The sequence below is a fragment of the Nyctibius grandis genome, chromosome 4 (assembly GCF_013368605.1).
Source record: "Nyctibius grandis isolate bNycGra1 chromosome 4, bNycGra1.pri, whole genome shotgun sequence".
NCBI classification, from domain to species: domain Eukaryota; kingdom Metazoa; phylum Chordata; class Aves; order Nyctibiiformes; family Nyctibiidae; genus Nyctibius; species Nyctibius grandis.
The window spans coordinates 30,902,842-30,930,605 of record NC_090661.1 but is presented as its reverse complement, the minus strand read 5'-3'; the positions used below and the strand labels follow the sequence as shown (position 1 = coordinate 30,930,605).

Below are 27,764 nucleotides of genomic sequence, written 5' to 3'. Positions count from 1 at the left end.
TGCCAAAAAGTTTTATCACTCATTTCCCTGTGGTTTAAATAATCAAGCTCTTAAATATTAAGATTTGAGGTTTTTGTTTTTTAAGGAAAAATGCATAGGAGTGTTTTGTTTTGAAGTCTAATGTATTAACTTGGCAATTACTCTAGCCATCCATGTTTGAACGTGGAGGCTGATTTTACTTGCCATTGTTGGTAACACATTCTCTCGTATCAGTAATAGTGACAAACCCAAATGTTAGCATGTGTCATTTATGTATTTTACTTCTTTTTCTCCTCTACATGAAGAGCTTGGATCCTTAGGAATTCTTGCTATTCTTGTGCAGGTGAAACTTTGATTAAAATGAGTATAGGGTCTTGTTTTATTGCGGTTTTTTCCCCTGTTTAGGGACTGAAGGAATAAACTCTATAAATTTTTGCATTTGCTGTATTCTAAATTGGAAAATGCTTTTTTTTTAATTACTATTATGACATGACATGCCTTTTGATCTCTACTTTTCTGTAAGAATTACTGCTGAGAGCCAGCTTTGGCTGGCTTGGGTACAAAGTGGTTTCTTCTAAAACAATACCACAAGTGGGCTACTCATATGAAGTCCTGATGATCCACAACTGTCTGTGGGAATTCAGCTGGAATTAATTTCAGTTACAGCTGTTTCTTTCCTTTTGAGATCACTTGATCTTTGACCTAACTTTTTTATAAAGGACCTATAATAACAGCAGACCAGCTTGCTCCAAAAATACAGTATAGTTAGTTTGGTCTGCCTGGCTTCAAATCCTTTTAAATCCATATCTGCTGCATGGCAAGGTCATAAAGGTTTGACACAAGGTGAGGTGGGATTTTTTTGGTTATTTCACATCTTTTTCCTCTGAGTGGAGATCTGGATGGGTTGCCTAGCAGCCTTCTCTGCATCCTCTTTACTTTCCTTGGCTAGAAAGCAAGATTTGAAATTCCTTCCCAACTTCTAACTTCCTTTCTATAGAGTCAGCCCAGAGACGAGTTGCAGTGCTTGTGCTAACTGATGTCAATTTTCAAATGCTTTCCTATGAATATCCAAACTAGTAAATTACGGAAATCACCAGCAATGCCTTCAGACAAGTACTGACTTTTTGAAGCTGCCAACCAATGGCTGCTAATCTAAAATTTCTGGGCAATACCACAAAGAATGAAATCTGTGTATTAATTAAAAATACAATGTTGTCACCCCATAAGAAATTAAGTACTCAACAGTAAAATCTGCAGCATGGTTAAATTAAGTGGAAAGTAGTTCCAAGATTGTTTGTTACCATTGAGGAAAGCAAATGTTGACTCCTTCAAATTCTCTTGCTTATTAATTGCAGTTCCCTTCCCCTCCTTGGACATCTTCTAAGCCATTCTTTTCCTTTTAAGTTTGCTCAGGCACCCAAGAACTTAAATGCCCTTGTAATGGTCATTTGTACATAAAGTTGTAATTATTTATTTTCTCATTTGTACCATATCAAGGCTTTGTACAATGTTTTAAGTTTTGTTTTCAAATTATTTTGTATTTTATTTTTATAAACTGGTTCTAAATAAAATATTCATTCAGCATGCAAAACTTCAATTCTTGATTGTGTTTGTATAATGATTTAATTATTTATAAAGCTTCAGTTGAATTTTTTTCAATTTTTTTTTTACTGTTGTAACCCTATACTTTAAATGGAGAAAGTGCTTTGACAGTGCTTTTTTTTTCTGTTACAAGAAAGCAAAAAGCGAGTGTCTGTTGGTATTACAAGTCGGAATGATTGGATCAATGGAAGTTTTGCTGATTTAGTAGGTTCATGTGTTGTATATTAATAAGAACAGAAAAACTCAACCAGCCTCCTCAGAAACCTCCCTATTTGCTCTTGCTCTTATCCATACTGTCGGTATTCAGCCAAACAATAAATGATTGCCACAGCCAGATCAGATCAATTTTAGTCATACTATGGTGGATTCCAGCCTCGTCGTTCTGAAAAGCCAGCTGCTGCTTTTTCTTTTTTTTTTTTTTCCTTTAAAATTGTAATTTCTTATTTAGTCAGAGGCCACTGTAATTGATCTCTTTGGAGATGATCAGCTGTCTGGATGTAGTCACTGAGCTTTCACAGCCTCTGGAGGAGACCTGTCTCATCCTCTCAATACACTTAAGTGGGAGACAGCAGAGAAATGAATGAATGGAAGTTGTTACTGAATCTGAGCAGTTTGTGCTATGTGGAAATGCAGTGTTAAAATACCAGTTGCTCTAGTTTCCTCCGAGATCCTTTCACGTCTCTTTCTAGTAAAACTAGGTAAAAGTAGCCTATAGTATCATCGCAATTTGTATTTGTGGTTTACGTGCCTGCATGTCTTAAGCCTTGTATGCTCTGGAAAATACTGCCTGCTCTTTGCGCAGCAGAACAAGGTTTTTAGGGAAGTCGAGAAGAATTGGAGAAAATTCTCTGGATCTCTTTCTTGGCATTGTCACTGTTATGCCTTGTATGTAAGGCAAATTAAAAGCCAGCTCTGCCCCTGTTCAATCACTGGCAGCATTTTCATTAAGCTTCACGACCAGGTCATTAGCTCTTGTCATTTATATAAATAGCTCAAATTGCTTCACACGACAGGAAACAAATTGGGAATTCATTTACTCAGGTACATTCCAAGAAAATGATGTTTCATCTTCTGCTAAGAGCAGCCAGAAATTTAATGGCATGCTTCTGGATGGTTTGTGCTTTTGGTGCTCCCAACAGAACCATCATTTGATCACAGAAAGGGCGCGTAAAGAAATAGGAAGCCAGCTGTATTAGTTTGAAGATGAAAATAACAAATTTGCACACTCTGTACTGGAAACAGGTAGCTCAGTATCTTTCCTTGTTTAAAATATTATGTAAATTTGGATCATACCAGAAATGGAAGAGTGGTTTTGATCTGGCTCCAGTATGCATTAGCGGTACAACTGACAGACTGTGGGAAAGAAGAAAGATTGGAACAAAGACACTGTGGCAGATCAACGTTGAGGTCTGGTAGTTGTCTGGCCAACGAAGTGTCTTTCAGCATTGCCTGTCTCGTCATCTTCATTCATATAGGAGATCCAGTCTGCCCATTCTGCTCTTAGGATCTTACTGCGCTTCTCTGCACTTGGACTGTAGCTTCCTCCATTTAAATTTTTAGTTTAACATGAGAAACCTATGTAGTGCACACAAGCCAGCTCTCCCTAGAAATGCTGTAGTAAGTGAAATTCAAGAATTAACAACTGGAGAAAGAATTGAAACATTGAAAAAATGTTGGACAGGTAAGAACTGGCTGTTGCAACCTGGACAAGCTCAAACTGCTGCCCAGAAGGACCAGGTAAACTTTAGATCACATTTTGCTAATCTACCTGGAATGTCACAGTAGCGTTAACTGGCTTCTTTGTCCATGAGAACAAAATACAAATGAAGAGTACACACTGCTTGAGAGCCCATCCGTACTAAAGGAGAAGAAATATAAATGCTTCCAGCAGGTTAGTTTGGAAAGCTTTTAACAACATAGACTCAAAAATCAGATTTAGAAGGATTACTTCTTTCCCATTTTTAAAACCAGCAATTTATAAATAAGATAGTGATACCTGCCACCCACACCATCTCCTTTTGTGAAGTAAATATGAAAGCGAGAACCTCAAGGCATTAATCCCAATTAACAATGTGCCGTACATGTATATTGGGATTTAATTTTGTGAGATATTTGCATATTTTACTCCATCTATGATACTGAAGGGAAATACTTGCTAACAACGTGACTACCCTGTGTTCACGTTTAAACCAGCAGCTGTTGGTTTTCGAGGGATACGTGTGTGTGATCAGTACATCACAATGGTATAGGGGCAGAAGTAAAAGAAAGTACTTGAGAAGTACATTTTCATATGGTATAGTGCTCTCTCAAAGCTGACTGCAAAAATTATGTATCTTACCCTACGATTACATGTTCTTATGCTGCTAGGAGAGGGACAATTGGGTTGTCATTCTCTACATCACATGTATTTGCTAAATTCTTGTGGCAGGACTGCTTGTGCAAAGTGACTGGAAAACTAGAGGCAGCTAGTTGTGGCTAGAGGCCAAATTTATCTGTAGAACTTTAATATTGGTGATAAGTGCTTAAGAAGAGGACCTGAATAATTTTTCAGGTCATCAGATAAAATTGCAGGTGAGAGGGTTTTTGTTTCCCCTCTGGTATGGACACTGCAGATATGAAAGCAGCACCTCTGCTAATTCTGAATCATGTGAAGTAGAGCGATTCTAATATATAACCCTTAACCATACCAGCCTTAAACACATCTTAAGAATAGTGCCAGTGATAATAGTTTCCTCCTATCTAAATGTGAAAAGGAGATTTTTCTTTTTCACATTAGGATAAAATGATTCCTCTGTGCTTGTTTCAGAGTTGACACTTAACAGGTTACTTTTTGCTCCAGCGCTTCCTTCTCTTTCTTCTCCCTTGGATATACACTTAAGAGAACGGAAGATTTTATTCATCTCCTGGAAGGGTGGAAATGAAAGCTTCATAAACTATGCAGGAGCATTTGTTCTGTCTGTAGTGAAGTCAGCCCCTGCCTCCTGCAGTTTACAGCAAATCTAACTTCTGTTTCCTGTAAAACAACATGGAAACTTCTTTGCTCTCTATATTTCAAATGTTGTGGTATTGACTCCAGAAGGCTTGCAAAATCTGTTGAAGATACAGCCTGCTTATAAACCATATGGGGAAAAATTATTCCATGTCAAAACCAGACATCGCTCACCAATTACTATTTTTTGCTGTATTTCTCTATTTTAATAATGTAACAAGAAAGAGCCTACCCTGCTAGTACAGTAAAACAAAATTGCCTCTGAGGAGAAGGTGCATTTGACAAGCTGGGAATGAATAATAGCCAGGTGGAACAATGCTGTATGAATTCTGAGGAGTACATTCATGAATCAACACCTCAGTCCTAAACCATTCGTAGAGTTAAGCAGGTATGTCAAACTCTTCCTGCCATGCCTTGCGCAGCTCAGACTTAAAAAAAAACCCAAAAAAACGAACCAACAACCAAGCAAACACTCCCAATGTTATAATTATTAGAAAAAGCAAGTACTTAAAAAAACTACTTCTGATGTTTGTTTAATCAAAAAACTAAGCAACTTGTGTAAGACAGCTCCTGCTTTCTGTAACCATAATGTTACTTTTTTACCCCACTCTCCTGCCTTTTATTTTTCAAAAGGTCACATTAAACAAAGAATGATACAGACAAGAGTCTTAGTCAAAATAAATGTTTTTTTAAGAGAGTAAGAGGATAAAGAGAACAAAGAAAATGATTAGCCAACTGCAACAGAGTTAACAATCAGGAGACTGGTAATTAGTGTTTAATGCTACCTATAGCGAAATGTTTCCCACTGGGAAAAATGTGGGAGGCAAGTCCCCTTTGCTCCTTCAAAGTCACAAGCCGGAGCAGAACATACAACAGCACCTAACACCACAGTCACTTTACATATATTCAAGTTTTTACACATCTGCAAAGCAGAAGTAGTAGCAGCCATTTGGATGTTCTTTCTTAATGGTTCTCAGGGGGGGCCTAGGAAACTCGGAAGGACCTGGTTCTTGTGACATGGAGCTGGAACTGCAGCTGCTGCTTCTGCTGCTGCTTCCAGCCACATGTGCTCTACCTCTGTCCTCAGCAGGGGAGACCCGGGGGGAACCTGGGCTCAGGTACCCAGCTGTGGTCTGAGTAGAGGCGGTGGCATATGTCGGGGGTCCAGTGTTGTTTTTCACATAGACATTTTTGATGGCAACAAGCGTGTGTGCCATGATGCTCAGGCTGTTGCTCAGATCTTGCATGCCTTGCTGCAGCAGCCGAAGATTGTGGTTGACACTGTCAAAGCCAGACTGGATCACCTGCATCTGGGTCTGCTGCATCCGCACTAGGTCCTCTTCAGTTATTTCATTTTGGTCTGCCTGGGACCTGCCTTTTGTTTTGGCTTTTACTTTCCCAGAGGAACCACTGCTTGATGTCCCCAGAAAAGGTAGTTGTTCTTGACTAGGTGGAACCACTGCTATGTCCTCAGAGCTTTCTTCTGGCTCTACCACCTTCACTACTATTTCTTCTTTGAGGTTCATCTTCTCAAGACTGGATTGATGAGATGGGCCAGGATTGCCATTAAACCCTAGAGGAGATGGGGGAGAGGAAAAGCAAAGGAGAGTCAGTGAGAAACTTCATGACCTCGGTAGTCAGTGAAATGTGTTCTCATCCACTAAGCACTAACGTTAGTCCTTGAACCAAGACTCTCCAACTCGCACTGCATTGCCTTTGATGCTTTTAGAATACATATTACCCCAAAAGGTGGGAAGAAAACCATAAAGACGCATTCACCAGTTAGTTAGTTAACCATATATTTGCATACTACGGATCCCTTACCAGCCCCACCCCTGAAAGCAGAGTTTTAGGTTCCAAGAGACAAAGTTCATTGCAAGCTTATTTCATGCTCTACCGTGCACTCGGTAACCAGTAACAGCATTGCCAAAACACTGTGATCACAAGAAATCCCTTGGTATTGAAGGTGATCGTTTCAGCACGCTAACACAATGTCGCTCTGGTACATACGAAGTTATGTACTTGCAGCACTTTGTACCGCCGAGAACTGCATGCTGGCATGGCTTTTCGCGTTTGCAAGAGTAAGTACGACAGATGTGAACACAGGCGGCTGGGTCTAATGCCTCATAGACAGGCATCTACTGCGAGACAGGGTTTACTCTTAGGTGCGGTTCTGACGCCCTTTTGACCTGCAGCACGATATCTGCCAGGTGTGTGTGTATATGTGTATATATATTATTTTTCCATTCCCAAGGAGAGAAGGTAGTTATCCGAACCAGACATTTTAAAGCGGGGCTGGTACCCGCAGCCCGCTGCGCGCAGGCAGCGGGCGGGGAGCCTGCTACGGCAGCGGAGCAGCGCCGTTCCTCCCCCGGAGACCGAGGAAGCGGCTGCCGGGGCTGCCGCGGCGGGGGGACGTCGGGCGGAGGGTCCGGGTTAGCGCCGCGGGGGCCAGGCCGGCACTCACCCATGTCCCCCACGACGGCGCCAGGCAGCTCCAGCGTGTCGATACCGCCCACGATGGGCACGGCCTCGGCGGGCAGCAGGGAGCCGTAGGCGCGGTGGTGGTGGTGGTAGCGGCGGCCGGGCGGCGCAGCGGCGGGCGGCATCTCCTCGGGGGCCAGGAGGAGGCCGAGGGCAGCGGCGGGGCCCGGCGGCCCGCAGCCCTGCGAGAGGCGGCAGAGCTTGCTGCGGTCGCGGCGCTTCAGGTCCCGCCAGCGCTTCTTCAGGTCCTCCACGTCGCGGGGGCAGGCGGCCACCGGGTTCACCTTGTGCCGGATCAGCTCCCACACCTTCCGCTTCTGGCCCGGGGAGGCGCGGCCCGGCCCCGCCGCAAACAGCAGCTGCTCGTGCTTCAGCACCTGCTCGATCAGCACCTCCGTCTCCGCCTCGTTGAAATTCGCCTTGCGCCGCTTGGGCGAGTCCTCGGCCATCCTCCACCGGGGGGCCGGGGCGGCCCCCGCCCGGCGCCGGCGGGCGGGCGCGGAACCGCGGGGGGGCGCCGCTGTCCCTTCCCCCGCCCCGACTCGCGGGCGCCGCCGCCGTTGCTGCCGCCGCCGCTAGGCCGGGCCCCGAGCCCTGTCGGGGAAGCAAATACCGCGCATGAGAGGAAAAGACGCGCACGGGCCGGGGCCGGCGCAGGCGCCCCGTGCCCCGCGTGTTGACATGGGGAGGGGGCCCGGCCCCGGGCCCGGCCCTCGCCGGCCCCGCCCCTCCCACCTCCCCGGCGGGAATCCCAGCCGCCGCTCCGCCCCCGTGGGAGGGGGGGACACGACGGACCCGCCCGCAGCCGGCGCCGACCCGCCCCCGCCGCGAGTTGTGCGCGTGCTCGGCGGCGGCAGCAGCCGGGAATGGCGGCTGTTTTGGAGCTGCTGCTGCAGGAGGAGGTGGCGGTCAGCGCCGTGGTGCGGTGGCTCCGGCACGGCCCCGGACACCGCTCAGCTGAGGTAACGCGCGGCGGGTCGGCCGCCCGCCCGCCCGCTCTCCCTCCCGCAGCGCCCTGGCCCCGGCGGGGCTAGGCCTGCGACCGCGCCACCCCCACCAGCTCCCTCCGCCGTCGTGGGCCGGGGCCGTAAGGGAAAGTTTGTCCGCCCCGGCGCTGGGGACGGCCGCTCCGCGCCCCTGTGAGGGCCGAAGCCCGCTTGGGTCAAACCGGGGGGCCCGGCTGCGGCTGGGAGTTGGGGCCGAGCTCTAACAGCCGGCGGCACCGCCCCCGCCGCGGGCGGACTCTGAGCAGAGCGGCGGGAAGGTGAGGCCGCCGGCGGGGAGCTGCTACCGGGAGCTGCCCGGCAGGAGCAGCGTCGTGTGGCAGCGCCGCTGGCCGCGGCGTGAAAACCGTTAAACCCCGCAGGGCTGAGCCCGGCGGGAGTTCAGCGCCGCATGGACCGCGGCCTCCGGCGGGCGGTGGTGGCGCCGGGTCTGAGGCGGCCGCGGGGCGGGAGCGGCGGCGGCGGGGCGCAGCGGTCGCTGGCGCGGGTAGCGTGCCGCGAAGGCGGTGCCTCGGTCGCCGGGCTGTCGTGTGCCAGGGAAGGGCGGCTGGTGTCCGGAGGGATGGGTGCGCGGCTCTGTACAGGCGCCGCTGCATCTCCCGGCTGGTTGCTTGTCCCGCCTGTACGTTGAGGAGGATCTTTCAGGGCTGGGAGCAGATTCTTGCTGGGTCTGAGTAGGCTGAGTCTTGTACTGGGATGTGGCTGGAGAATTTGTGTTCCTGTGGTAATAAAAGCATTTGTAATCATAGATGGACTTTGAGTGCTTGTATTTCACTGATAATGTAGAGAAACAATTTGTATTCAAAGCATTTTTCTGCCTGAGCCCCTCAGAGCACATTACCTAGAATTAATTAAAATCAAAACTTGCTACTGTCACCCACATGAGTTAGCCAAGTATCTCTGTTGTCCTAAACTTGTGTGGGAAGAAGGGACCAGCATTTTACGTTGTCCGGTATTTCCTAAACTGTGACTTGCAGAAGCAGACCTGTGGGGGTGATGAAGTTGGAGGCGCTGGCAGCTCAGCTCGCACTGCGTGGGTGAGAGGTGCGGAGGCTGAAAAGTTTGCCCTTGCAAGGGAATTGCTAACTGCCTTTCGCTGCTGGGAGCAGCTCAGTTGCTTCAGTGTGAGAAAGCAAGTGGGACTTGGAGCCAGCAAGTGTTGACACGTTGCCGTTGTCCAGCCGTGGAGGATCTGAACCTCTGTTAACTTGCATAGAGAAAGATGAGTGAAAGCAGGTTGTGCTCTGAAAAGCTGGAGAAACTAGCTGACCTTGTGCATAGCACAGACTGTAATTGTCTTTGTGCCTTCTACGCTAAACCCAGGGGGGCACGTGAGAAAATGGTAGGCTATGTCTTGCTCTAGCTTTCGTAGCAGTTTCAGGCTGGAGCTGGTGAGAAGTTGGGTCTTCTGACACCTCACGGGGTTTGTGTTCTGACCTGTGTTTTTTCACCGAGTGTTAGAATGCTAAAGCGGTGAGCCTTTGCTGCCTGGCTTGTTATCCAGGCTGTGTCGGAGTCCTGTGCTTCCCCAGGAAGCTGAATTGGTCTCATGCTTTCAAATATGAATTTCAGCATTGGTGTCGAGGATTGTAGGAGTCCAGTCATGGCCACGCTTTCGCTGCCTCCTTTCATACAAAAAAGTCCTTCAGAAATAGTGTTTGCTCTCTACTTTTCATCTCGTGGAGGTGTGAATATAAATGAACAGGAATATGTGTGCAATGATTTTAATATTAGTAAGGAATAAGTTGCTGCCTGTGAGAGCATCTTCTGTTGTTGTTGTTGCAAATATTGCTGAATCCCATTGAGAGGAAACAGAAACCTGGTGCAGTGTTAGGAACAAAAGAAATTTTACCCAGTGTGCAAAGCTTTGAACTATGCATGTAACATGAAGTCTTTTTTGTCTAGATTTACCCTTGTAAGATCATCACTACCTGTTTAGATTTTAAATGTGTTGAGTCTATGGTGTTTTTTTTTGTTTAAGTTTCTTAAGTATAAACTTTATGTGCCTTAAACTTGCACTGTCTCTGTTTAGACCTCTGTGAGGTCTCAAGGGAGCAAAATTATTTAATTGAAATGGAAGAGTAGCTTTGGTCTGGTATTTGGCACCGCAGGACTCCTGTTGTTACAGCACCCCTCTGTGGAAGCAGGTGGCATTCATAGACAAATTGGGTTTGGAGAAATTGTGGATTTTATTTTTCTGTTAGAATTAGCTGCTTTAGTATTAATGTCTTTGAAATGTTGGACTTAGGGGTGCCAGTTGCTCCAAGTTCTCCCTGGCCGTAGCTTCAGTAAGTATTACTGATGTTTCCATGGAACAGTTACCCTGTTACCCAGTCAGAGACCAAAGTGAATGACTCCATCTGAAAACTTCTGCCAAAATGACTTGTGTGGAGGCTGAGTTTCAGATCTTTGACCAGTGCTAAGGTCTCTTGAATTTCAGTGACCTGCTTTGACAAGTCATGTTGTTTTTTATTGTGTATTGCAATCCCACAGTTACTACTTCAGTGAGTCTGGGCACATGGAAAGAAAGAATCAGGTAGCATCTTTATATTAATGCTTTGTCCTCTTTCCTTGTAGGAGAACCACATCCATGACAAGCTGGTATCTCTGAGTTTTCTTCAGAAAGACTTTGTGCCTTTTCTGCTAAATTTTTTAAGGGACCAGACCAGCCAGATTCTGACTAATGGACCCTCTACTCCTGCTAAAACTCCTAATTCCAAGGCACACGGGAGCCAAAGGACAGGATCAGAAAGGAGGGCAGGCCACACAACCAGCAGCCGAGTGCAGCTCTTTTCCCAAAGGACTTTGGTGACCACCTGCACCACAGATACCAGCTTTTCTCCTGCTGCAGCATCCAGCGGCTCCTCTTCCTTTTCTGAGTCAAACCTGTCTAGCCCTTGCAGTGACTTCCCTAGCATGGTCTCCAGAAGCAGCCTGAGCTTTGGGTACAGCCCTGTGCTTAACCACAGCGAGAAGCGGTCATCTCAGAAGGCCAGCTTGGGGAGCTTCCTTACAGCCACGCCTGAAGCCCTGCCAGCGAGGCGAGGCCGAAGGAAAGGCAGCAGCGCGGTCAGTGCCTCTGGCCGTCAGGTAGCTCGGGATCTGGGGCATTCCCTTGCTGAAGAGGAAAACGGAAAGAATGACAGTGTATCCTGGAGCGGAGGGAGAAGGAAGCGGAGTGAAGTGCCTCTTGTTTCTGCCAGATCCCCACCCAGCCAGCTAAATCTTAACAACTTGGAGGAGTTTCCGCCCATGGGTGCTGCCTCTGGCTGGACAAAGTAAGAGCAAGTCTGCCTCACTGTCTCATTCAGATAGCGCTGCAGGTTACTGTTCCTTGACTAGCTCGACCTGTTGTGCATGTCCAGATACAGAATATGCTGTAATAAACAATACCTGGGGGCTGGCTTCTGGGCTCCTTGGCCAGAACTGCTTTGTTACGGTTTCTGTGTAGGGGAATACGGCTTCAACGGGTAATCAGGTTTCTACTCTGTGAACTCGCCCAAGATGCCTGTTTAACCTCTCACTTGTGATGCTGCCTGCAGCTTACCAGTGCACAGACCAGCTGATGTGAAGCAGAGCACATCTTTGTCCTTGCATGTTCCAACAAGTCAGCATTATCTTGGCTCTTCACATTTCTCATTTAACACAACAGCAATTGCTAATGAAGCACAGTCCTGGAAGGCTCTTCAGCTTTACTGATGCTAGCAAAAAAGCTTTCAGATTGGCATTCTGTGGCTTCTGGTAACAGATGTTAGCATGCAGCTTGATTTGTGCTGTGTGGTTATGGACAAAATAGCTAGCTGATGCCCTGGTGACTTTGACTTAGCTTCTGGGCAGCTGTTTGTGTTGTGATTGCCTCAGTCTTTTTCTCTTTCTATTTGAGGTTCTAGTCTTTAAAATCCTCATTACCAAATGTAAAGCTTTCAGGTCAGCCTGTTTGCTCCATATACCAGACACTGGCCTCTGAAACTGGGACTTTCTAGTTGGACATGCAAAATTCCAGCTGAAAATTTGTAGGTCTGTGGGTCTGTACAGCAGATTCACATGCTGGGTCTAGATGATGCTCTAGATGATGCTTTGACCAAGGGACATAAGATGTGTTTCCAGTACAGACAGCAAAGTCTCTCTTCCTTGATCGCGCTATGCCCAGCTAGGAAAAAGAGTGAGCAAAAAGGTCCCAGAGCGTTTGGAAGCCAATGCTATAGCGATTTTGAGAACACCATAGCAATTAATGTGTGGCAACCAGCATTTTCTTGAGAAGTGTAATGCTTTATGTTCCTGTATCTCTTTTCCAGTATGTCTCTCACTGCATTACAGAGCCTCTTCCTGAAGGGCAAATCTAGGTAGTTTATGCAGGAAGGATGGGACTGTGGTAACTTGGGAGCCTGGACTCCTACTGATAGACAGTGGCAGCTTGACGGTTTTTTTCTTGTGGTTGTGTTAGAAACTGCCCGTGAATTAGTTTCTTACTAAAATGAAGCATATCCTGTCCTCTCAAATAAGAAATGTTTGGAAGAGCTGTGTGGCACTGTATTATCTGTTCTGTGGCTTGATGATTGATAATTAATTTTACAGCAAGGGTCAGCAGGCTGTTCTTAGCAGTCTGTAGCTCCATGACTTTTTATTCAGTGACCAGAATAAAGTCAACATATCCATCTTACTTTAGCATTAGGTCCTTCTGAGGGAGTTGCATGCATATCTGTCTGGAGACCTAATTTTTTTGTTGTTGTTGTTTAGAATGTTGTTTAGAATTCCATTTAGAATGGAATCCATTCTCTCTTTTTCAGCAAAAGCAAACCATCGAGGCGAATCAACCCAACTCCTGTAAGTGCTGAACGCCCCCTCTCAAAACCAAAGATGTGCTTCACTTCTACGCCTGTCAGCCAGTCTCCAACTGCTCGGTTTTCATCTGGGTCAAGCCTTGAGGCCTTTCCTACTGTCCAGGAAGGAAACCTTACATCTGTGATAAGCAGCAGTCTTCAAGAGGAGAGGGAGATGCTGAAGAAAGAACGGTAGAGTCTGAGCAGGGTGGTAATAAGCTTGTATTGATTCTTAATTCTCTTGTCTTAAGGTGGTACGAGTGTCAGAGTGGAAATGACCAGAAGAATATCCAAAACAGATATTGGTGACCTTGAACTGGAATTTTCCTAAAACCTGTGACTCTGGTATCAGAGTAGGATATTAATGCAGCTAGCTCATGTTTGTTATTTTAGAGGTGTGCTGACTCTGGAACAATGACTTTCTCTTCAGAAGTTTAGTCAGCCCTCACTACTTTCATAAGATTGCCTCTTCATGGGCTTACATATGTGGCTATCTCCTGTGCAGGTTTCCTTATGTTGCACAGACAAAGCAAGTGGGTTTGTGCTAGTGAGGTTAGGCTGTGTTTGATGATTGCTTGTGATGGAAGGCATAGTCTGGCTTGAAGAAAATGAGTTAATGATGCAAATGTGGGGAAAGTGTTAATGATTTTAGAAGGTAGGCAGACTAACGCAAGCTTACAGTCAGAGAAAACGGCTGGGAGATGAGGTGAATTCTAGCTTCTAATTTTTTTTTCTGCTGTTCAGTTACTGTGTGACTTTCATCCTCTGTAAAACGATACCAGTGTTAGTCTGTGAGGATTGATACTTCAGGAAAAAAAAGCAAAGATCAGCAGAGAAACTGTTGTTTATAATTGCTGACAGAACTGTTGCTGTTCTTTGTAGATTTTGTTCTTGAGGAAACTCCTCAGGACACGTGGGTGGAATTCTTCTCCTGCTAAGCCTTGCAGTGGGACCAGAACTGGCTTAAACAGACCCACTAGAGTCTCATGAGTCACTGTTTGTACCGGACCTGTAACAGAACTGCTTAGGATTCAAACCTGCCTCTGTACAATTCCGTGAAGCACCTATTGCAGTCTGAATTCTAGCTGAAATGTCCCACTAATCCGTATAAACTGAAGTAGGTGAAATAGCAGTATGTGGGCTGGATCTTGCCCATGAGGTGATCTCGTCTGACCCATCATGCTTGAAATGGGCTGTGCGTGGTGCTCGGAACTAGGAGCTGCTGTTGCGTGCTCAGTAGTGGTGAAGTGAGGTACAAAACTAATGCAGCCCCAGCCAACTGGGTCACTTAGAGCAAGGGCAAAAGGTGAAACTCATGCTGAAGTAGGTGACAGCACTGAAGCAAAGTCTAACTACATTGTTGGAGTCTTACCTTGGTGGGTTTACAAAGTGCTTAATAAGTAATTTTCTTCAGTTCTGTCAGTCAGGTGTGTATGTGACAGAATGACCTTTCTACTCCCATTTTGGGACTAATTTGTGCTTCATCGCAGCAGTTCCACTAGAAATAGGCCAAAAGAAAAAGTTCTTTGCTGCAGTTAAAAACATTTCTGTCTTCCCCACAGCCTTTAAAGTGACTTTTAAAGATTTTACTTTTGAGACAATGTGGTTAAGAGGTGGTGTGATGTGCCAAGTGTGGATGTTCCATTGGGATCTTTAATGATCATTTGATATTGCTGTTACTGGCTTTTTTCCTGGTTCTCACGTTTCTTACGTGTGCCACTCTGCTGCTGTGTTTTGAATGACCTCTGTAGGTATATTTTTTTACAATATCTGTGTATTTAACTGAGTGATCATTGTTGATTTAGAATCCAGCAATTACAGTCGTTTGTTCCTTTGGTCATTTAACTTGCGAGCATGGGCTTTCATCAGTTGTTGCATTGCCTTTCCACTTATTTGTACTGGATCTTCTCAGGGCATCATTAACTTACAAATATATCTGAAGGCATGGGTGTGAACCTTACCTTCATAGATTTTTGTAAAGTGTCCAGCTGTCAGAAATTGTACATGCAAAAATTTTTTTATGACCTGCTCTCTAACAGATTCTGTGTCCTTAACAAATTTCAGTTTAGATGAGAAGCAATAACATAGGTTAGTTAGATAATTTAGTCAGAGTGCCATGCTGTTTTAGCAGAGTTGGAATTTGAATGTGATTCTTTTGAGTCATTTGATTGTTAGCCCTAAGATCCCTTGTCATTAAGTGAAAGATGAGTTAAATTACTATCGTGCTAAAAGCAGCTTTAGTGTAAATGACATGGTGAGTTATTGCAGGAATTCCTTCATGCTAGACTGCAAGAGAAAGAGCCATTCTGGCTTCATGTCTGCTGTGTATCATCTTCAGTCACATCATGTGTTGCTGCTCTTGAATTTCAGATGCAAATTGCTGCACCAGGCATCTTCTCCTGCAGGGATCTCTCTTGATCCTGGTACTCCTACTAAGCCTAGCTACACTCGCAGTGCAAGCCTTCCTGCTGAAAGCCATCTGGTGACCTGTGCAAATCCTACTAAGGTTTCCTGCAAGAAACAGTTGGAGTGTCTGGCGCAACTCTATTCATCATGTATAGCAGGTGAAGACCCAGAAGATGTGAGACTCACCTTTCTTTGAGCTTTGAACAAGCATATATGTTGTGAGGGGGAGGTAGATGAAAAGTGAAAGTTGTGAGACAGTTACAGTGTACAGACAAATCACATCTGCAAAAATAAACTAAGCCAACACAGTTATTAAAATAAATGGATGCTAAGTGAAAGTTTAGGGAAGGAGATGAACCTGATGCAGTACTCTGAGCTGCAGGAGGCTGAAGTTCTATGGTCCTGTCTGAAACCAGACCCTTCCCTAACAGCTTTCCTGTAATTCCCATATTGATTTACACTGTGGCTGTGTGTGGAGAGGGAGTTCTTTGCTGACCGTGCAATAGAACAGTTACCTATCTTTTTACTTTCGTTTATTAAAGCAGGTCAATACTGAATATACACCTTTAGTATCTCATTTCCTCTATTCCAGAAAACCTGGTACCAAATATTTTTCTGGAGCTCTTTTTTGTTCTGCAGCTGTTGACATCTAAAGGCACTTCTACTGGAGAAGACAAGGATGGTGACCTTGAAGTCAATGAAACAAGCAAAGGTAAAAAATAGTATTGAGTGGAAAGAATGCTACTTCCATAGAATGATAATGTGATATGGTGTAGTTGCCTTTAGCTTGGACAGTTAGTCTTAACTTCCATAAAAGCATCTTATTACTGCTGTGGGACTCATCTGGGATGCTGACAAAAATCATGCATGTATGGGAAGTGCTTCCGCAATGTGATGGAGCGGGGTTGCTAGATACCGTTTGAATCTAGTTTTCTGCTATTATGTGAGATTTGCTGTAGCTACTTGCTAACACTGTCTCAGAGAGAAGGACGGATATGCTAAAGTCTTTCCTCCATTGGTCCTTGCAACTCAAAAGTGCTGTTGATCTGCTATGTGTTTCTTAAATTTAAGGTTGGGCTACAAGTGCACAGGACCCATCCATATAGATATGTAATTGTTGCATTTGTTTTTTTGGCAAATTCAGACTTAAGCATGGTGCAGTTAGTACTTTGATATGGATATAAAACCCAAAAAAGTGGCTTTAAGAGGAGATGCCTTCACCCCCAGATGCTCTGATTTGATTGACCTTTGTTTTGCCGCTCACTGATTCTTGGGGCTGAGATTAGGAACACGAAGTCTCCAGCTACAGGAACAGCAGCTGATGACTGGTTGTGGTTGGTCTACTTTTTGTCCTGGATCTGCTTACTGTTGGCCAGAATGTTGAGAAGGAATCTTTTCTTTCCCATACAGCATTGAAAAATTCAGTTGCTTTTAGTATGGGAAGGGTAGGGATGGGAGGATTTGTCTGTTCCAGTGTCTGGAAATCGGATGCTGGTCTGGAAGACTGTTTTTGGATATGGCAGTTCCTACTTTCCTTGAGAGCTAATTGTTGGTCTTTTAGTTTATAAAAGGTGATAGGTGCTGTTGTCTCATGTTTCTTTTTTTCCCTTAGATGCATCAGGGAAACAGCATTTCCGAAGTGTGCACAATTGTGTTTATTTTGCTGTTCAAGTCTTGGATTATCAGTATGAGTGAGTTCAGTATTTTTTTTCCTCTGCTTGTGTCTGCAGATGTGTGTGAGATGAAGCAAGTGTGCTTGGGTTTTAGAGCTTTACCACTTTCAGGCATGGAGTTGTGAATTTTGCCTCAAAACATACAACTTGGCCTGGATTTGGATGTCTGCGAGTATTCCTTGCACTGATCTGTCTGCTGAACTTCAGTGTAATTACGCAAGAATGGGCAAGTAATGAGATGAGAGCAATAAAATTGGCCCTATGGATGGCAGCAGGATTTGATGCTGGGTGCCTGGGGCTTAGAACTCTTTGCTTGGTAGCCTCATGAAAAGTGCACATAAGCATTTCTTTAGTGTTCATCACGTGGTGTTTATCGCTGTCTGTCTGTGGATTTTATCCATGTTGTCTTGGCAGAATTATTTCCTGTTTAGAAAAGGGGACGCTGAAGCTCTTGGCTGAAAATGAACGGATTGCATCTTTTTCTCCCACCTTGCACGAGAGGCTCAGGCAGGCTTATGAAAGCAGCACAGCCAAGGTAAAAATTGGCAGACCTCAACTGACATTGCTTCATACCTTTGTGTTGTTGCTCTTTCATTTGTGATGGCTTTAATGTTACATTCATTCCTTCTACTTTGAGTATCTTGCCGTGTCATCTTTGGCAAGTGTCTAAAAGCTACTTTTTTTTCGTGTCAGTGGGTGAGTGAATTGCTAGGTGCAATGATTGTTAGCTGTGAATCGCCGCTGGCTAGCTTTACATTGTGCTCCAGGCCATGACCTCAACCGGCGACTTTGACAGGGTCAAGTTTTGCTTTTGAGATTCTCATCTATTAAACACGGATCCTAGAAGAATGATAGGTTAGATGCAATATCAGAATGTAGTTTGGAGGAATTGGATTAGTTTCATAGCTCCAAATGCCTTTTAGGCAAATGAAGCTTCAGAGGAGACAATGCAGCCTGTGAAACCTGATTTCCTGATCTAATCATCTGAGTTAGGGAACTAAAGCTGGATGGTAGGAATGCCTGCTTTAATGTATTTTGTATCTTGTTTCATCCATCTTTTAAAAATGGAAATTGCTCTTGGCAAAGAAAGTACAGTGTACTTTCTGAGATGAGGGCATGTCAATAGCTGAGCTTTTTAGTTAAAGCTGTAAATAAAGGTCTCTTGTTGCTTGAAGATATAGGCTTTTTGAATAGGAGAAAGAATACAGGAGTTGCCAGCCACTATCCTGTATTTTCTGGAGCCCTATGTTGAAGGTGCACTATGGCTGTTTGCAGATCTTTCTTTCCACACTCTATAAATATTGGTTACAATGTATTCTGTAGAGATTTCTTAGACAGATGCTTATACTCATAATATTGAGTGACTCTGCCTCTGTAGTGTAAGGTAGGTTGTGCAGCTGTTGGTGTTCACTAGCAGTTAGCAATTGGGAAATGGCTAGTGTCTGAACAGCTCAACTAGTGATACTTGGCTTTTCCTTGCTTTTTCTAGGTCTCATATTGTTGGATAAATTAGAGACTTACATTAGTCTAAATGGCTGCCTTTATATTTTTAACAGGTGTCTCTCCTGCTGCCATGCTCTGTACAGTCTGTTTCTTTCCAGCCAGAAACTGACAATCGCTCTAACTTTCCCAGTGACAGAGCATTTCACATATTTAAGAAACAAAGGTAAATTTCTCCTACTGTTACTGTGTGGCTCACTGGGTATAATCTTTCTATGATTGTGAACAAAGGATATTAAGAATGTCCTGTGTATGCTACATGCTGTAGAAAAATCTTGAGATTTTCACTGTAATTAAAAAAAAAAAGTCTTTGTCCATATTGACTGCAGGAGCTAAATGCTTAATGTCTTTAGAGAAGAACAGCTTAATTCTTCAGGAGTTCTTGAGACTTCTGGTAAATGCCAGTACAGTGTGTCACCCCACTGGATTGCTTCTGCTTATAAATATGGTATGCTTTTATTCTTCCTGCCACCTCCCTCCATGCTTGCAGCAATAGGGTGAGGGGAGAATGGCAAGTTGTCTTGGTCCTTTTTTCTCTCCTCATAGGTATTGTTTCATGTGGCTTATTCTTTCCTGCCTCTCAGTCTTCAATATGTCTGGTAATGGGTGTTTTGTCATTCCGTCAGAGCTTGGGCATAACAAGCTTAAGCATTTGCTGTCAAAGACATGGAAAATGGAAACTTGCTGAAGTACCACTAACATTAATGAGTTTTGCAAAGGTATCTGAATGCTTAGAGGCTTGAGTTATTTAATCTGAGGTAGATTCTTGCTGGGGAACTTAGGACCGATTGAATATTCAGTTGTTGTTACTCCAAATTTTGATGAGTAGGAATTCATACCCTTAAATATCTTGATTCACAGGGATGTCTTTTATGAACTGCTGCGTGAATGGGAGGATAACCATGAAAAAACTGGCTGGGACTTTGAAAGAGTTCTGGGCAACAAGATCAGGTAGGAGTCTTACGCAACTTCAGCTAGCTCTTTAATGTAGCTGAATTGCTGGTGAAGCATACTAGACTCGGCATCCTAAGTTCCACGTTCTTCCTAATGGTCTTCTGCACTAATCTGTAGGGAGCTGTGCTCCTTGGAAGATACTGTCTGTGTAAACTTGTTTCTATATTTAAAAGTATGAACTGTTATCCTCAAGAAACAAGCCACGAGTGGCAAGAGCCTAATTTGATTGGTCTTGGTGTAGCTCTTCCCCTGTTCATAATCACAAAAAGACCCCCCCTCTCACAAGCAGTATGTTGTAGTCTGAACATTGTCATTGTATACACTTCTGTGTGCATTTCATGTTTCCACCACTCCTCTTAAGTGTGGAGAACTGTTGTATGTTCAGAAGCTCTTGGCTCTTCTAATTATTTCAGAGGGTTCTAGTGTGTTGACTCTGAAAACAAGACAACTGTGGCTTTCCCTATGGAAAGCAAACTGTTTTTTTCATTTATTTCTTTATCAAAATAGAGTGTATATAAAGAAACTATTACGGTTTTGAAAACAGTTGCCTTGCGGGTTTCTGTGTTAGTCTTAACCACCAGCCTATTCAAGTTACGTGTATGAAGGTGACGCTTCACCACAGGAGCAAAACAGGGCTGAGATTTAAATTGAGAAATTTTCCTTCTCTTTGGGCATCAGAAGTACTGCTGCTGCTGTTTTCTTACTTGCATATGTGTGAACTCTCAACTCACTGCTCTGCACAGGGGAGAGTGGGAGCTGAATGAGTTAATTTTCTTCCTAAATAACAGCATTATTGCAGGAAAGGAAGAGTCTTGTTATCTCTAGAACTGTTTGCTTTACAGGTGCTCAGGGAGAATTTTTGTTTTTGTGGTCAGCAGATGGGGCTTAGTGCTTGGGAAACCTGGTTATAAAGATGTTGCTTTTTGCAGTGGCCTTTGGAGATCGCTTTCTTAAAAGCAGTTATTTTATGCCTTTTGGTATAGTTTGAGATTAAAACATTTTTTTGTAACGTATCACAAAATGATGACTGGATCTGTTTTCCTTCACAGGGCCATGATGGCTCACCTGTCTGCAACCTGCAACCACAGCCATTTTGCCAGGCTCTTTCAGAAACAGCTTATCCAGGTAAATGGCTTGTTTTTTTCATGAAGATATACATCAAAGCTGATTTGATCCATCCTCAACCTGAGAAAACAAACTGTGTCATGTAAGTTTCTTTGAGATTTTCCTATTGAAACTTTTTTTGGGAGAACCAAGTCTTCAGGATGCGAATTTCCTTCCTTTTCCAGAAATATATATTGGTGATAAATTATTGATGAACTCTGTGTAAATCGGGGATAAGGCACACTGAGCACATCATGATATGTAAGAATTAATTCTTCATGGTTGTTTACTTTGACCTTCTAACTTTAGAACAATTACAATTTTTAGAAATTCTAAGGATCTATTTTGAGATGTATCCAGTGCAGAGGTTTCCAGTTCCGTTCATTACCAACATGAGTTTACTACCTGCAAGGAGTCTCTGGTTCTTCTGTGTAATGCTGCAACAGGCTCTTTTTGATAAAGTATTACTGTGGTAGTTTACAGTTTACAGTTTTTTGTTTTTTTTTGTTTTTTTCCCCGCATCATCTGAATTCACTGTAACTGAAGGAATGAAGAAAGAAAAGATGCTTCTGATTATAGATTTTCACTGTATTCTTCAATATTAAAAATTCCTCTAGTGTCCAGTCTGAATTTGCATCAGTGTCCTGTCTGATGTGTGTGTTCAGGGAGATTGTGGGAAAGAGGTGAGATGGACTTTGCCGCATCAACAGGATTTAATGCGAGTGATAGGTGTTCTTTCTGCACATCCAGATGTAGTCTGCTAGATGTGCCTGAGTTAGATGTATAGGATTAGCATTCCATCTCTCAAGATCTATAGGCTGTTTATGGCCAAGGTGGGTAGCATGTTTTGGCATGAGGAAAAGAGATCTTCTGTAGTGGACCACCTGAAAAGGCCGTGCTTGGATTACTCCTAAAACAGTGTCTTGTGAGGGAGGGAGAATATATGGGGTGAGAGATGAAGTGAAATGATGCCTTTTTACAAATTTTCCACCTCACTACTCTTTCTGTCTCCTGAAGATGTGTAAAGGTCCTATTGGAGGTGGCGCAAGCTGGGGAGACACCCCAGACCAGGATGTCCTTAATATGCTGGGTTCTGATAATCTGAGCCGTTTGAAGAGGCTGCAGGAAAGATTTGTCGTTCCTCAGAGCATCAGAGGACCTTGTCCACCTCCTTCATTCCCAGGGTGCCAGCAGTTCTTCAAGGACTTCATCCTCAGCGCAGGAAGGTTAGCTGCCCATGGTTGCTGTTTCCTTGGTGAAGTGTGTGGGAGAGTGGGGAACAACAGCATGTTGCTCTTCCAGTGGGGGAGCGTCAGGGAGTTGTCCAGAGAGCTTGAGGCATGGTGTAACCTAGGCAGAGCGTATCAGAAATGTTTTGAAGCTGCATAATACCACACTTAGTGTTCTTGGCCAGCACGCACAGTGAACATGTTAATAAGCAGGTTCTGCTAGAGCACAGAATGTGTTTCTGTATGTGTGCGCTACATTAAGCTAGATTGTACGGTAATAATCTTCCTTCTATAAAACTATAACATCTTGTCACAGGCCATCAGCATTTCCCAGTGTCAAGGCATGCAGTGCTGCATAGCAAGGGCACTGGACTGGCCAAGTGTTTCTTGTATGGTAGTGCATGAAGTTAAGGAGTTAGAGGATGAAGCCAGGTTCATGGTTTTGTTTAATGAGTTTTTCCACAATCCACAGCATGGAGGAGTTGTGATCTGGGGGAGATTTGAATCTTAAGTTCAGTTACTTTACAGCTTCCTGCTTTGACATCCATGTTATCCTATGCTGGGACTTGCTAAATAGCATCTGTTAGAAAAAGTACAAAATAAGAGTGGAAGAGAAGGGGGTCAGCCAGTACTAGTCTTGTCCCTTGCTTGCTTGTCTTCAGTCTTACCTTGGAAGTCTGCTGATACTCGATACAACTCGTGAGACAAGCTTGAAATTTTGCAGTGTGTTAGTTGAGGTTTTACTGCTGTTTTCAGCCCGGTCTGACTCATCATCATCTTTTGCTGAAGTTACCAGTTCAATCAGCACCTGATGGATAGTCTGTGCCTGAAGATACTCGAACTGGATGGCCTTACTCTGGTGGAGCATGAGCACAGTGATGGGGAAGCAAATATGGATGAACAGGTAAGCTTGTTTTTTGCAAACATATCTGGCAGGAATTTCCCTGAACTGTTCCTGGACCCAAAGAATTACTGGCTTGATTTTGAGTTGCCTTGGAGCTTCCACTGCTGTACTAGCAGTACAAGAGCTTCTTCATGTGATTTTGTCATAACTCTGCAACTTGATTATGGATGTCTGAGCCCCTTGCCATTTGCTTCTGTGCCTCAGGGTGCTTCGTAGAACTGTGTCATAAGAGATGATGCACAATGGTTTGAAAAGTGAGAGCCTCTTTTTAACTTGTTAGTACTGTGTTACATCAATGAAGTAACTGAGTTCAGTTGTTGCACTCAGTTGCAATAGCTCCTTGATACTTTTCTATGTAGAAAGATTTTAGTTAGAATGAATTTGTAGTCATGCCTGTTGATACCCGTTCAGATGTTTCTTCACTCATCTGTACCTATCAGAGGTGTCATAGCTTATAGTCTATTAGCAAAGTAGCAGCCAAAGGTGCATGAAAACTTGCAGAGCAGTAATGGTATAAAGGAGGCAATATGAGATCTGCCCTCTCATTGATTCCAAAGTTGTTAATATGAAGATGTGATTGAGCAGCTGCTTGTTTTAGAAAGCTCTTGAATTAATTTCTTCTCACTGTAAGTGAAGCAGTGGAGGCAGAAGCTATTTAAAATGCTTGATAAATATGTATTTTGGAAATGTATCTTTATTAAAAGCAGTGATAAAGCTCTATGGTCCTTTTACATGAAGGGAGTGGAAATTTAGTGTAGGTAGTTGCTTTGCCCGTTTAGGGTAGCATTGCCCCAGCTTGCTTTTCTTAATTTCAGGATGAAAAGAAGCGTTTCACTGTGGTCCTATTAAGCCTACGACTCCTCGCCAAGTTCCTGGGGTTTCTTGTTTTCTTGCCATATCGCACTGTGGAGCAACCAACTAGAGACTTGCAAGACTCCGCAGTAGTGTTAAGAAACCAAGTAAGAAACCAAACTCTTCTAAGAAATCTAATGTGGCCTTTGGTTGACAGGCAGGTTTTCTAATCCAAGGAAGGGATTATAAATAGTTACGCCCTTTCGAAGTGAGCCAGTGGTTCCTGGGATGATGTTACACTGTTCTGTGCCCCTACTGTATATTCTGCGGTTAGGAATAAAGGAAAGAAGAGTTTATGTAAGCTTGAAAAGAGAGAGCAATGCACTGATGGTGAGGTACCAGTCTTCTGTTATTTCTGTGAATCTGGGGCTGTCATGCCAGAACTCTGACCTAGCTAAGAAGACTTGTATTTATAGTGTAAAATCCAGCTACCGGGAATGTTTTTATTAGTTTCACATCCATCTCCTAACAGTGTGTCATACTGAATGCAAGGAGGCAGAGGTTAGACCTTGACTCCACTTGTGCATAGTAAGGCTTATAGCCTTACTTTTGAAAGCCCCAGTGAGACCTCTGGTTCCCATCGTAGTGTGGTCTTACCTCTGCTTGTGTGCTAAGAAATGTTTGCATTAGCCAGAAAGTCACCTCTTGTACAGAAGATGAAATCCTAGAAAGAAAAGTCATAATAAAGTATTTTCTTTAAGTGTCAAAAGGTAACTTCAAGCTGCTGCTTTAACTTCTGTTGTCCATTAAGACCCTGCCTGTACTGGATGTATTGAAGCTTCTGAGACAATCTATTCGGGATCAACATTCTGTCCTGACTATTCCTTGGATTGTGGAGTACCTTTCCCTTGTGGATCATATTGCTCCTTTCCTTGATTACTACAGGAAAGTATTTTGTCTGTTGCTGCAGGTATACAGGTAGGAGCCTAGGAAAGGATATTTGTTGAAGAACTTTTCTGTGAAGGTTTGCTTGCTTAGTTGAGGTGCCCGGTGTTTGAGATTCTTATAAAAGTACATTTTTTTTGTGCAAATCCTGAGCACTTCTTATCTTACATAAGGCTGCAAAGGGAGCACATCCTAAACTCGGAGATTAATATTTGGTTTAAATATGTGTTTTTTCACTAAGTAAACAAAATTCTTTAAATCCCCACTCACTCATTCTACATCTGCAGCTGTGAATTTTAAACCTTGAATTTGAACATTAAACCCACAAGGTCTCCCGTGCCTAAATAATGCTCCAGTTTCCTTACCTATATACATGAGGAAAATTTGAAGCACATTCTAGAGAGTTACTTAACATTGTCTTTTCCAGTGTTAACTTAAACCAGCATGTTATTCAGATGCATATGTACAAAAAAAGTAGAGCTTGCTCTCCACTCTTTAGGCAGACAAGCAGGGAATGTGTACCTGGTGACAAATAGTGTAATTAAAAAGTGAGTGGTTTTGGATTTTTTTTTTCCATAATGAAAATTGAGCTACTGAAATCTAACACACTCTCTTGCTGCTTTTGCTGTGTGTCAGGTTAATGGTCCTTTCTGAAGATAAGGAGATGAGTTTCCTGAACAAGCTGCTGATCCTTGCAGTTCTGGGTTGGCTTTTTCAGGTAGAGTTTCCTGTGTGCACACAGCTCTTCCATGAAGAAAAAGCACGTCACAGAACTCAATAGAAAATAGTATTGAAATGAGTTAAAACACTGCAAAACAGTAGTTTTTTGTTTTTTTTTTTTTTACAGTAGTGTGGGGTTTAAAGAATCCTCTGTATTCTCATGGAGAATTATTTTCCTTTACTGGAATTGTGTGAAGCAACATTTTTTTTTTTTCAATAGGAATTCTAATTGGTGTTGAAACACGTTCTGTACTTACAAATCTGCATCCTTGTAAGCAAATTGACAGCTGATTCCAGTTAGAACTGGAAGCTCTTGTCACAAAAATGGAGTGCTAGCTGGCAGCCTTGAATTACCGGGGAATTTTTTGTCTGATAAAGGGGTGGTGCGTGATGAACTTTTAAAATCCTTTTGTGCCTTCAGTTGGAAGCAAGGTAACTGATTGGCAGGAACCTGTTGGAAAGGTGAAGGATGCTGTATGGGGAGGGTAAGGAAGGTGGCTTATGTTAGAGTGATCAAACTAAATCTTTAATTTTATGGAAAGGTTCTCCTTAAGGCAGAGAGGATCCTTAGTGCTAGTTTTTTTTGTGGGTGGGAGGTTGGTGAGATTTTTACTGTTCTCTTTATCAGAAATGGTGTAAGTTACTGACTGCTGTTTAGGTTGTAACTACTGGGGTTTCTGTTTCAGGTTCCATCAGTTCCTGAAGAGTTGTTTTTTACTGCTGATGTGAGGCAGGAGGGACTGATGATGGATACTGTGGCATCTGCTCAGGCTTTGGTGAGTTAGTGCAGCAGCACATCCTCTGAATCTGTGGATGAGGATGGATCTGTAACTGCGTGTTACAGCTCTGGGGCTTTTTTCAGGCAGGAGCCATCTCACATGCTGCAATGGCTTGCAGAATAGGTGCAAAGTTTTGCTGAAGGATCAGATGCCATTTTCCTGCTCACTGATTATTGCAGTACAAGGTGAGCTGATAGAACTGCAGCTCTTCCCAGAAATAAGTAGTAGTAATAGTGAACTCAAAAGAAATAGTAAGATGCGACTATAAGAGCAAGATTGAACAGAAATAGTAAGGTGGGACTGTAAGAGCAAGGTTGCTGTCTTTGGAGTCAGTTGTTTTCCAGTTGCATGATAAAGGGTAGTTGAACTGAAAATAGTATGAGCAAGCAGAAAAGGAGGTGAGTTCATATTTCAGGTTAACTCCCAGACATGCAAGAGAATACATAGTATTCCTTGAAAAATGAGCAGTATGTTTGCTAAGATATACATACATCTTGTTCTAACTAGAAAGTTCTGGTTTGCCCTATCTCTTCAGTGGTAGAGATAAGATGAAGAGGTCAGCTGATTTTTTTATTTTTTTTTCTCCAAACAAATGAGTGCAGTACGCACTGCCTGTGTGGATGGGATCTGAAGTTGCTTTTCCTCCCATACCTCTGGCTGTACTGTGTAATGCTGGGGTGACATTACTCCACAGTACAGTGTTCCAGTGAGTCTGGGTGAAGACACCTGTGGAGGTGTAATGCATAGCAGATGTTTCTCATTTATTCTTCTTCATGGAGAGGTTTCTTTTTTTATGAGTAGCAGCTGTGGCAACAGTCCTGGTTCTCTTCTGTAACCACCAGCTTTCAGCTGGGCTTTAACAGTGATCAGAAACAAAGGTTGAGTTACACTAGCTGAATGTAGAGCAGCTCATTGTGTGTTACAGGGCTGGACTGAACACTTGTGCTGCAAAGTTTATAATTTTACTGTGGTTTTGGGATCCAGTTATTTTTATTGTTTTCGTGGAAGGGCAGTCCTGAAACCTGGCCTGCGACCACGAGTATGGAATTTCTGACCTTGCTGAAGACTGTTTCTTCCTGCTGTGTCCTTTCAGCCTTTCCTTCCTTTTTTCTCCAGGACTCTGCACCCTTGGTGGATCAGCAGTTACTTTATACCTGCTGTCCCTATCTTGGTGAGTATTTTATTTGTCTTTGCTATATAAATAAAATATATTTGTATATATTTATTTTTATTTATATTTATTTATCCTTTGGTACTGTGAGTCCTCGGGTCGTCTTTCTTACCCCTCCTCACAACTTCAGGTCTCAGTTGTGTATGAGTCAACCTTGATAAAAAGCTGTATTGCAGAAGCTCGTGTAGCTGTGAATAGTATCTGGTGAAGCTGGGGGAGGGAGGCTACACAGTCAGGATAGTTGATCTACAGAGCTTGAATACAGAGGGAGAGAGGAACTCATCCTTCACAGACTGGAAGGAAGCATTGTAAAGAGTAAGTGTACAACTTTTCCATCCTAGGCACAGGGAGAGGTGTTTGTGCTGTGAGGAATGCCTTGATCCTTGGAGCATATTTCTGCTGCCAGAAAGAGGGGACGAATCCTTTTGTGCCCTGATGCTTTATGAGGTTGTTGTTTGAGATATCTTTTTGCTGGGATCTGACTGCCATTGGTGAAATCCCTCTCTGTAGACAATAGAGTCCCAGATGGTGGGATGGTGCTCTGCTTCTTGGGACTTAGCTGCTAGGAAAACTGTATGTTAAACCTGCATCATGAAAGCTTCTAGGGGTTGAACATGTCTTCAAGCTTTTCCCCTGGTATTTCCTCCTGATCCTGTTGGAATTTTGTGTAACTCTGCTTGCCTTGTTGTCCTTGTAGACTTTACAGTTC

The 27,764-nt window shown here is 43.7% G+C and overlaps 2 protein-coding genes across 2 annotated transcripts in view; one reads left to right on the top strand and one right to left on the bottom strand.

Annotated features, from left to right (window-relative positions):
* Positions 1-5,238: 5,238 nt before the first annotated feature.
* On the bottom strand, positions 5,239-7,742 carry LOC137662814 (uncharacterized). Its single transcript, XM_068399528.1, has 2 exons — positions 7,038-7,742; positions 5,239-6,143 (listed from the first exon to the last, which is right to left on the bottom strand). Exons 1-2 carry the CDS (start codon positions 7,501-7,503, stop codon positions 5,485-5,487), a joined length of 1,125 nt encoding a protein of 374 aa, XP_068255629.1. The 5' UTR covers positions 7,504-7,742; the 3' UTR covers positions 5,239-5,484.
* A 158-nt stretch (positions 7,743-7,900) lies between these two features.
* Positions 7,901-27,764, top strand: part of CDAN1 (codanin 1) — a 31,936-nt gene continuing 12,072 nt past the window's right edge. Inside the window, 17 exon segments of the mRNA XM_068399754.1 lie at positions 7,901-8,016; positions 10,636-11,336; positions 12,846-13,070; positions 15,249-15,442; positions 15,877-15,996; positions 16,897-16,975; positions 17,372-17,492; positions 18,514-18,623; positions 19,319-19,408; positions 20,461-20,536; positions 21,533-21,741; positions 22,534-22,648; positions 23,464-23,607; positions 24,252-24,418; positions 25,022-25,103; positions 25,792-25,881; positions 27,001-27,055. Of these exon segments, the coding sequence (XP_068255855.1) occupies positions 7,921-8,016; positions 10,636-11,336; positions 12,846-13,070; positions 15,249-15,442; positions 15,877-15,996; positions 16,897-16,975; positions 17,372-17,492; positions 18,514-18,623; positions 19,319-19,408; positions 20,461-20,536; positions 21,533-21,741; positions 22,534-22,648; positions 23,464-23,607; positions 24,252-24,418; positions 25,022-25,103; positions 25,792-25,881; positions 27,001-27,055 (2,674 nt within the window). The 5' untranslated portion in view covers positions 7,901-7,920.

What these genes read in the sequence shown, in the direction of transcription:
- LOC137662814 (XM_068399528.1), bottom strand. Translation starts at nt 7,503, where the DNA reads ATGGCCGAGGACTCGCCCAAGCGGCGCAAGGCGAATTTCAACGAGGCG. An exon ending in CGCCGTCGTGGGGGACATGG is followed by an intron (nt 6,144 to 7,037) that starts GTGAGTGCCGGC and finishes CATCTCCTCTAG; the next exon opens with GGTTTAATGGCAATCCTGGC.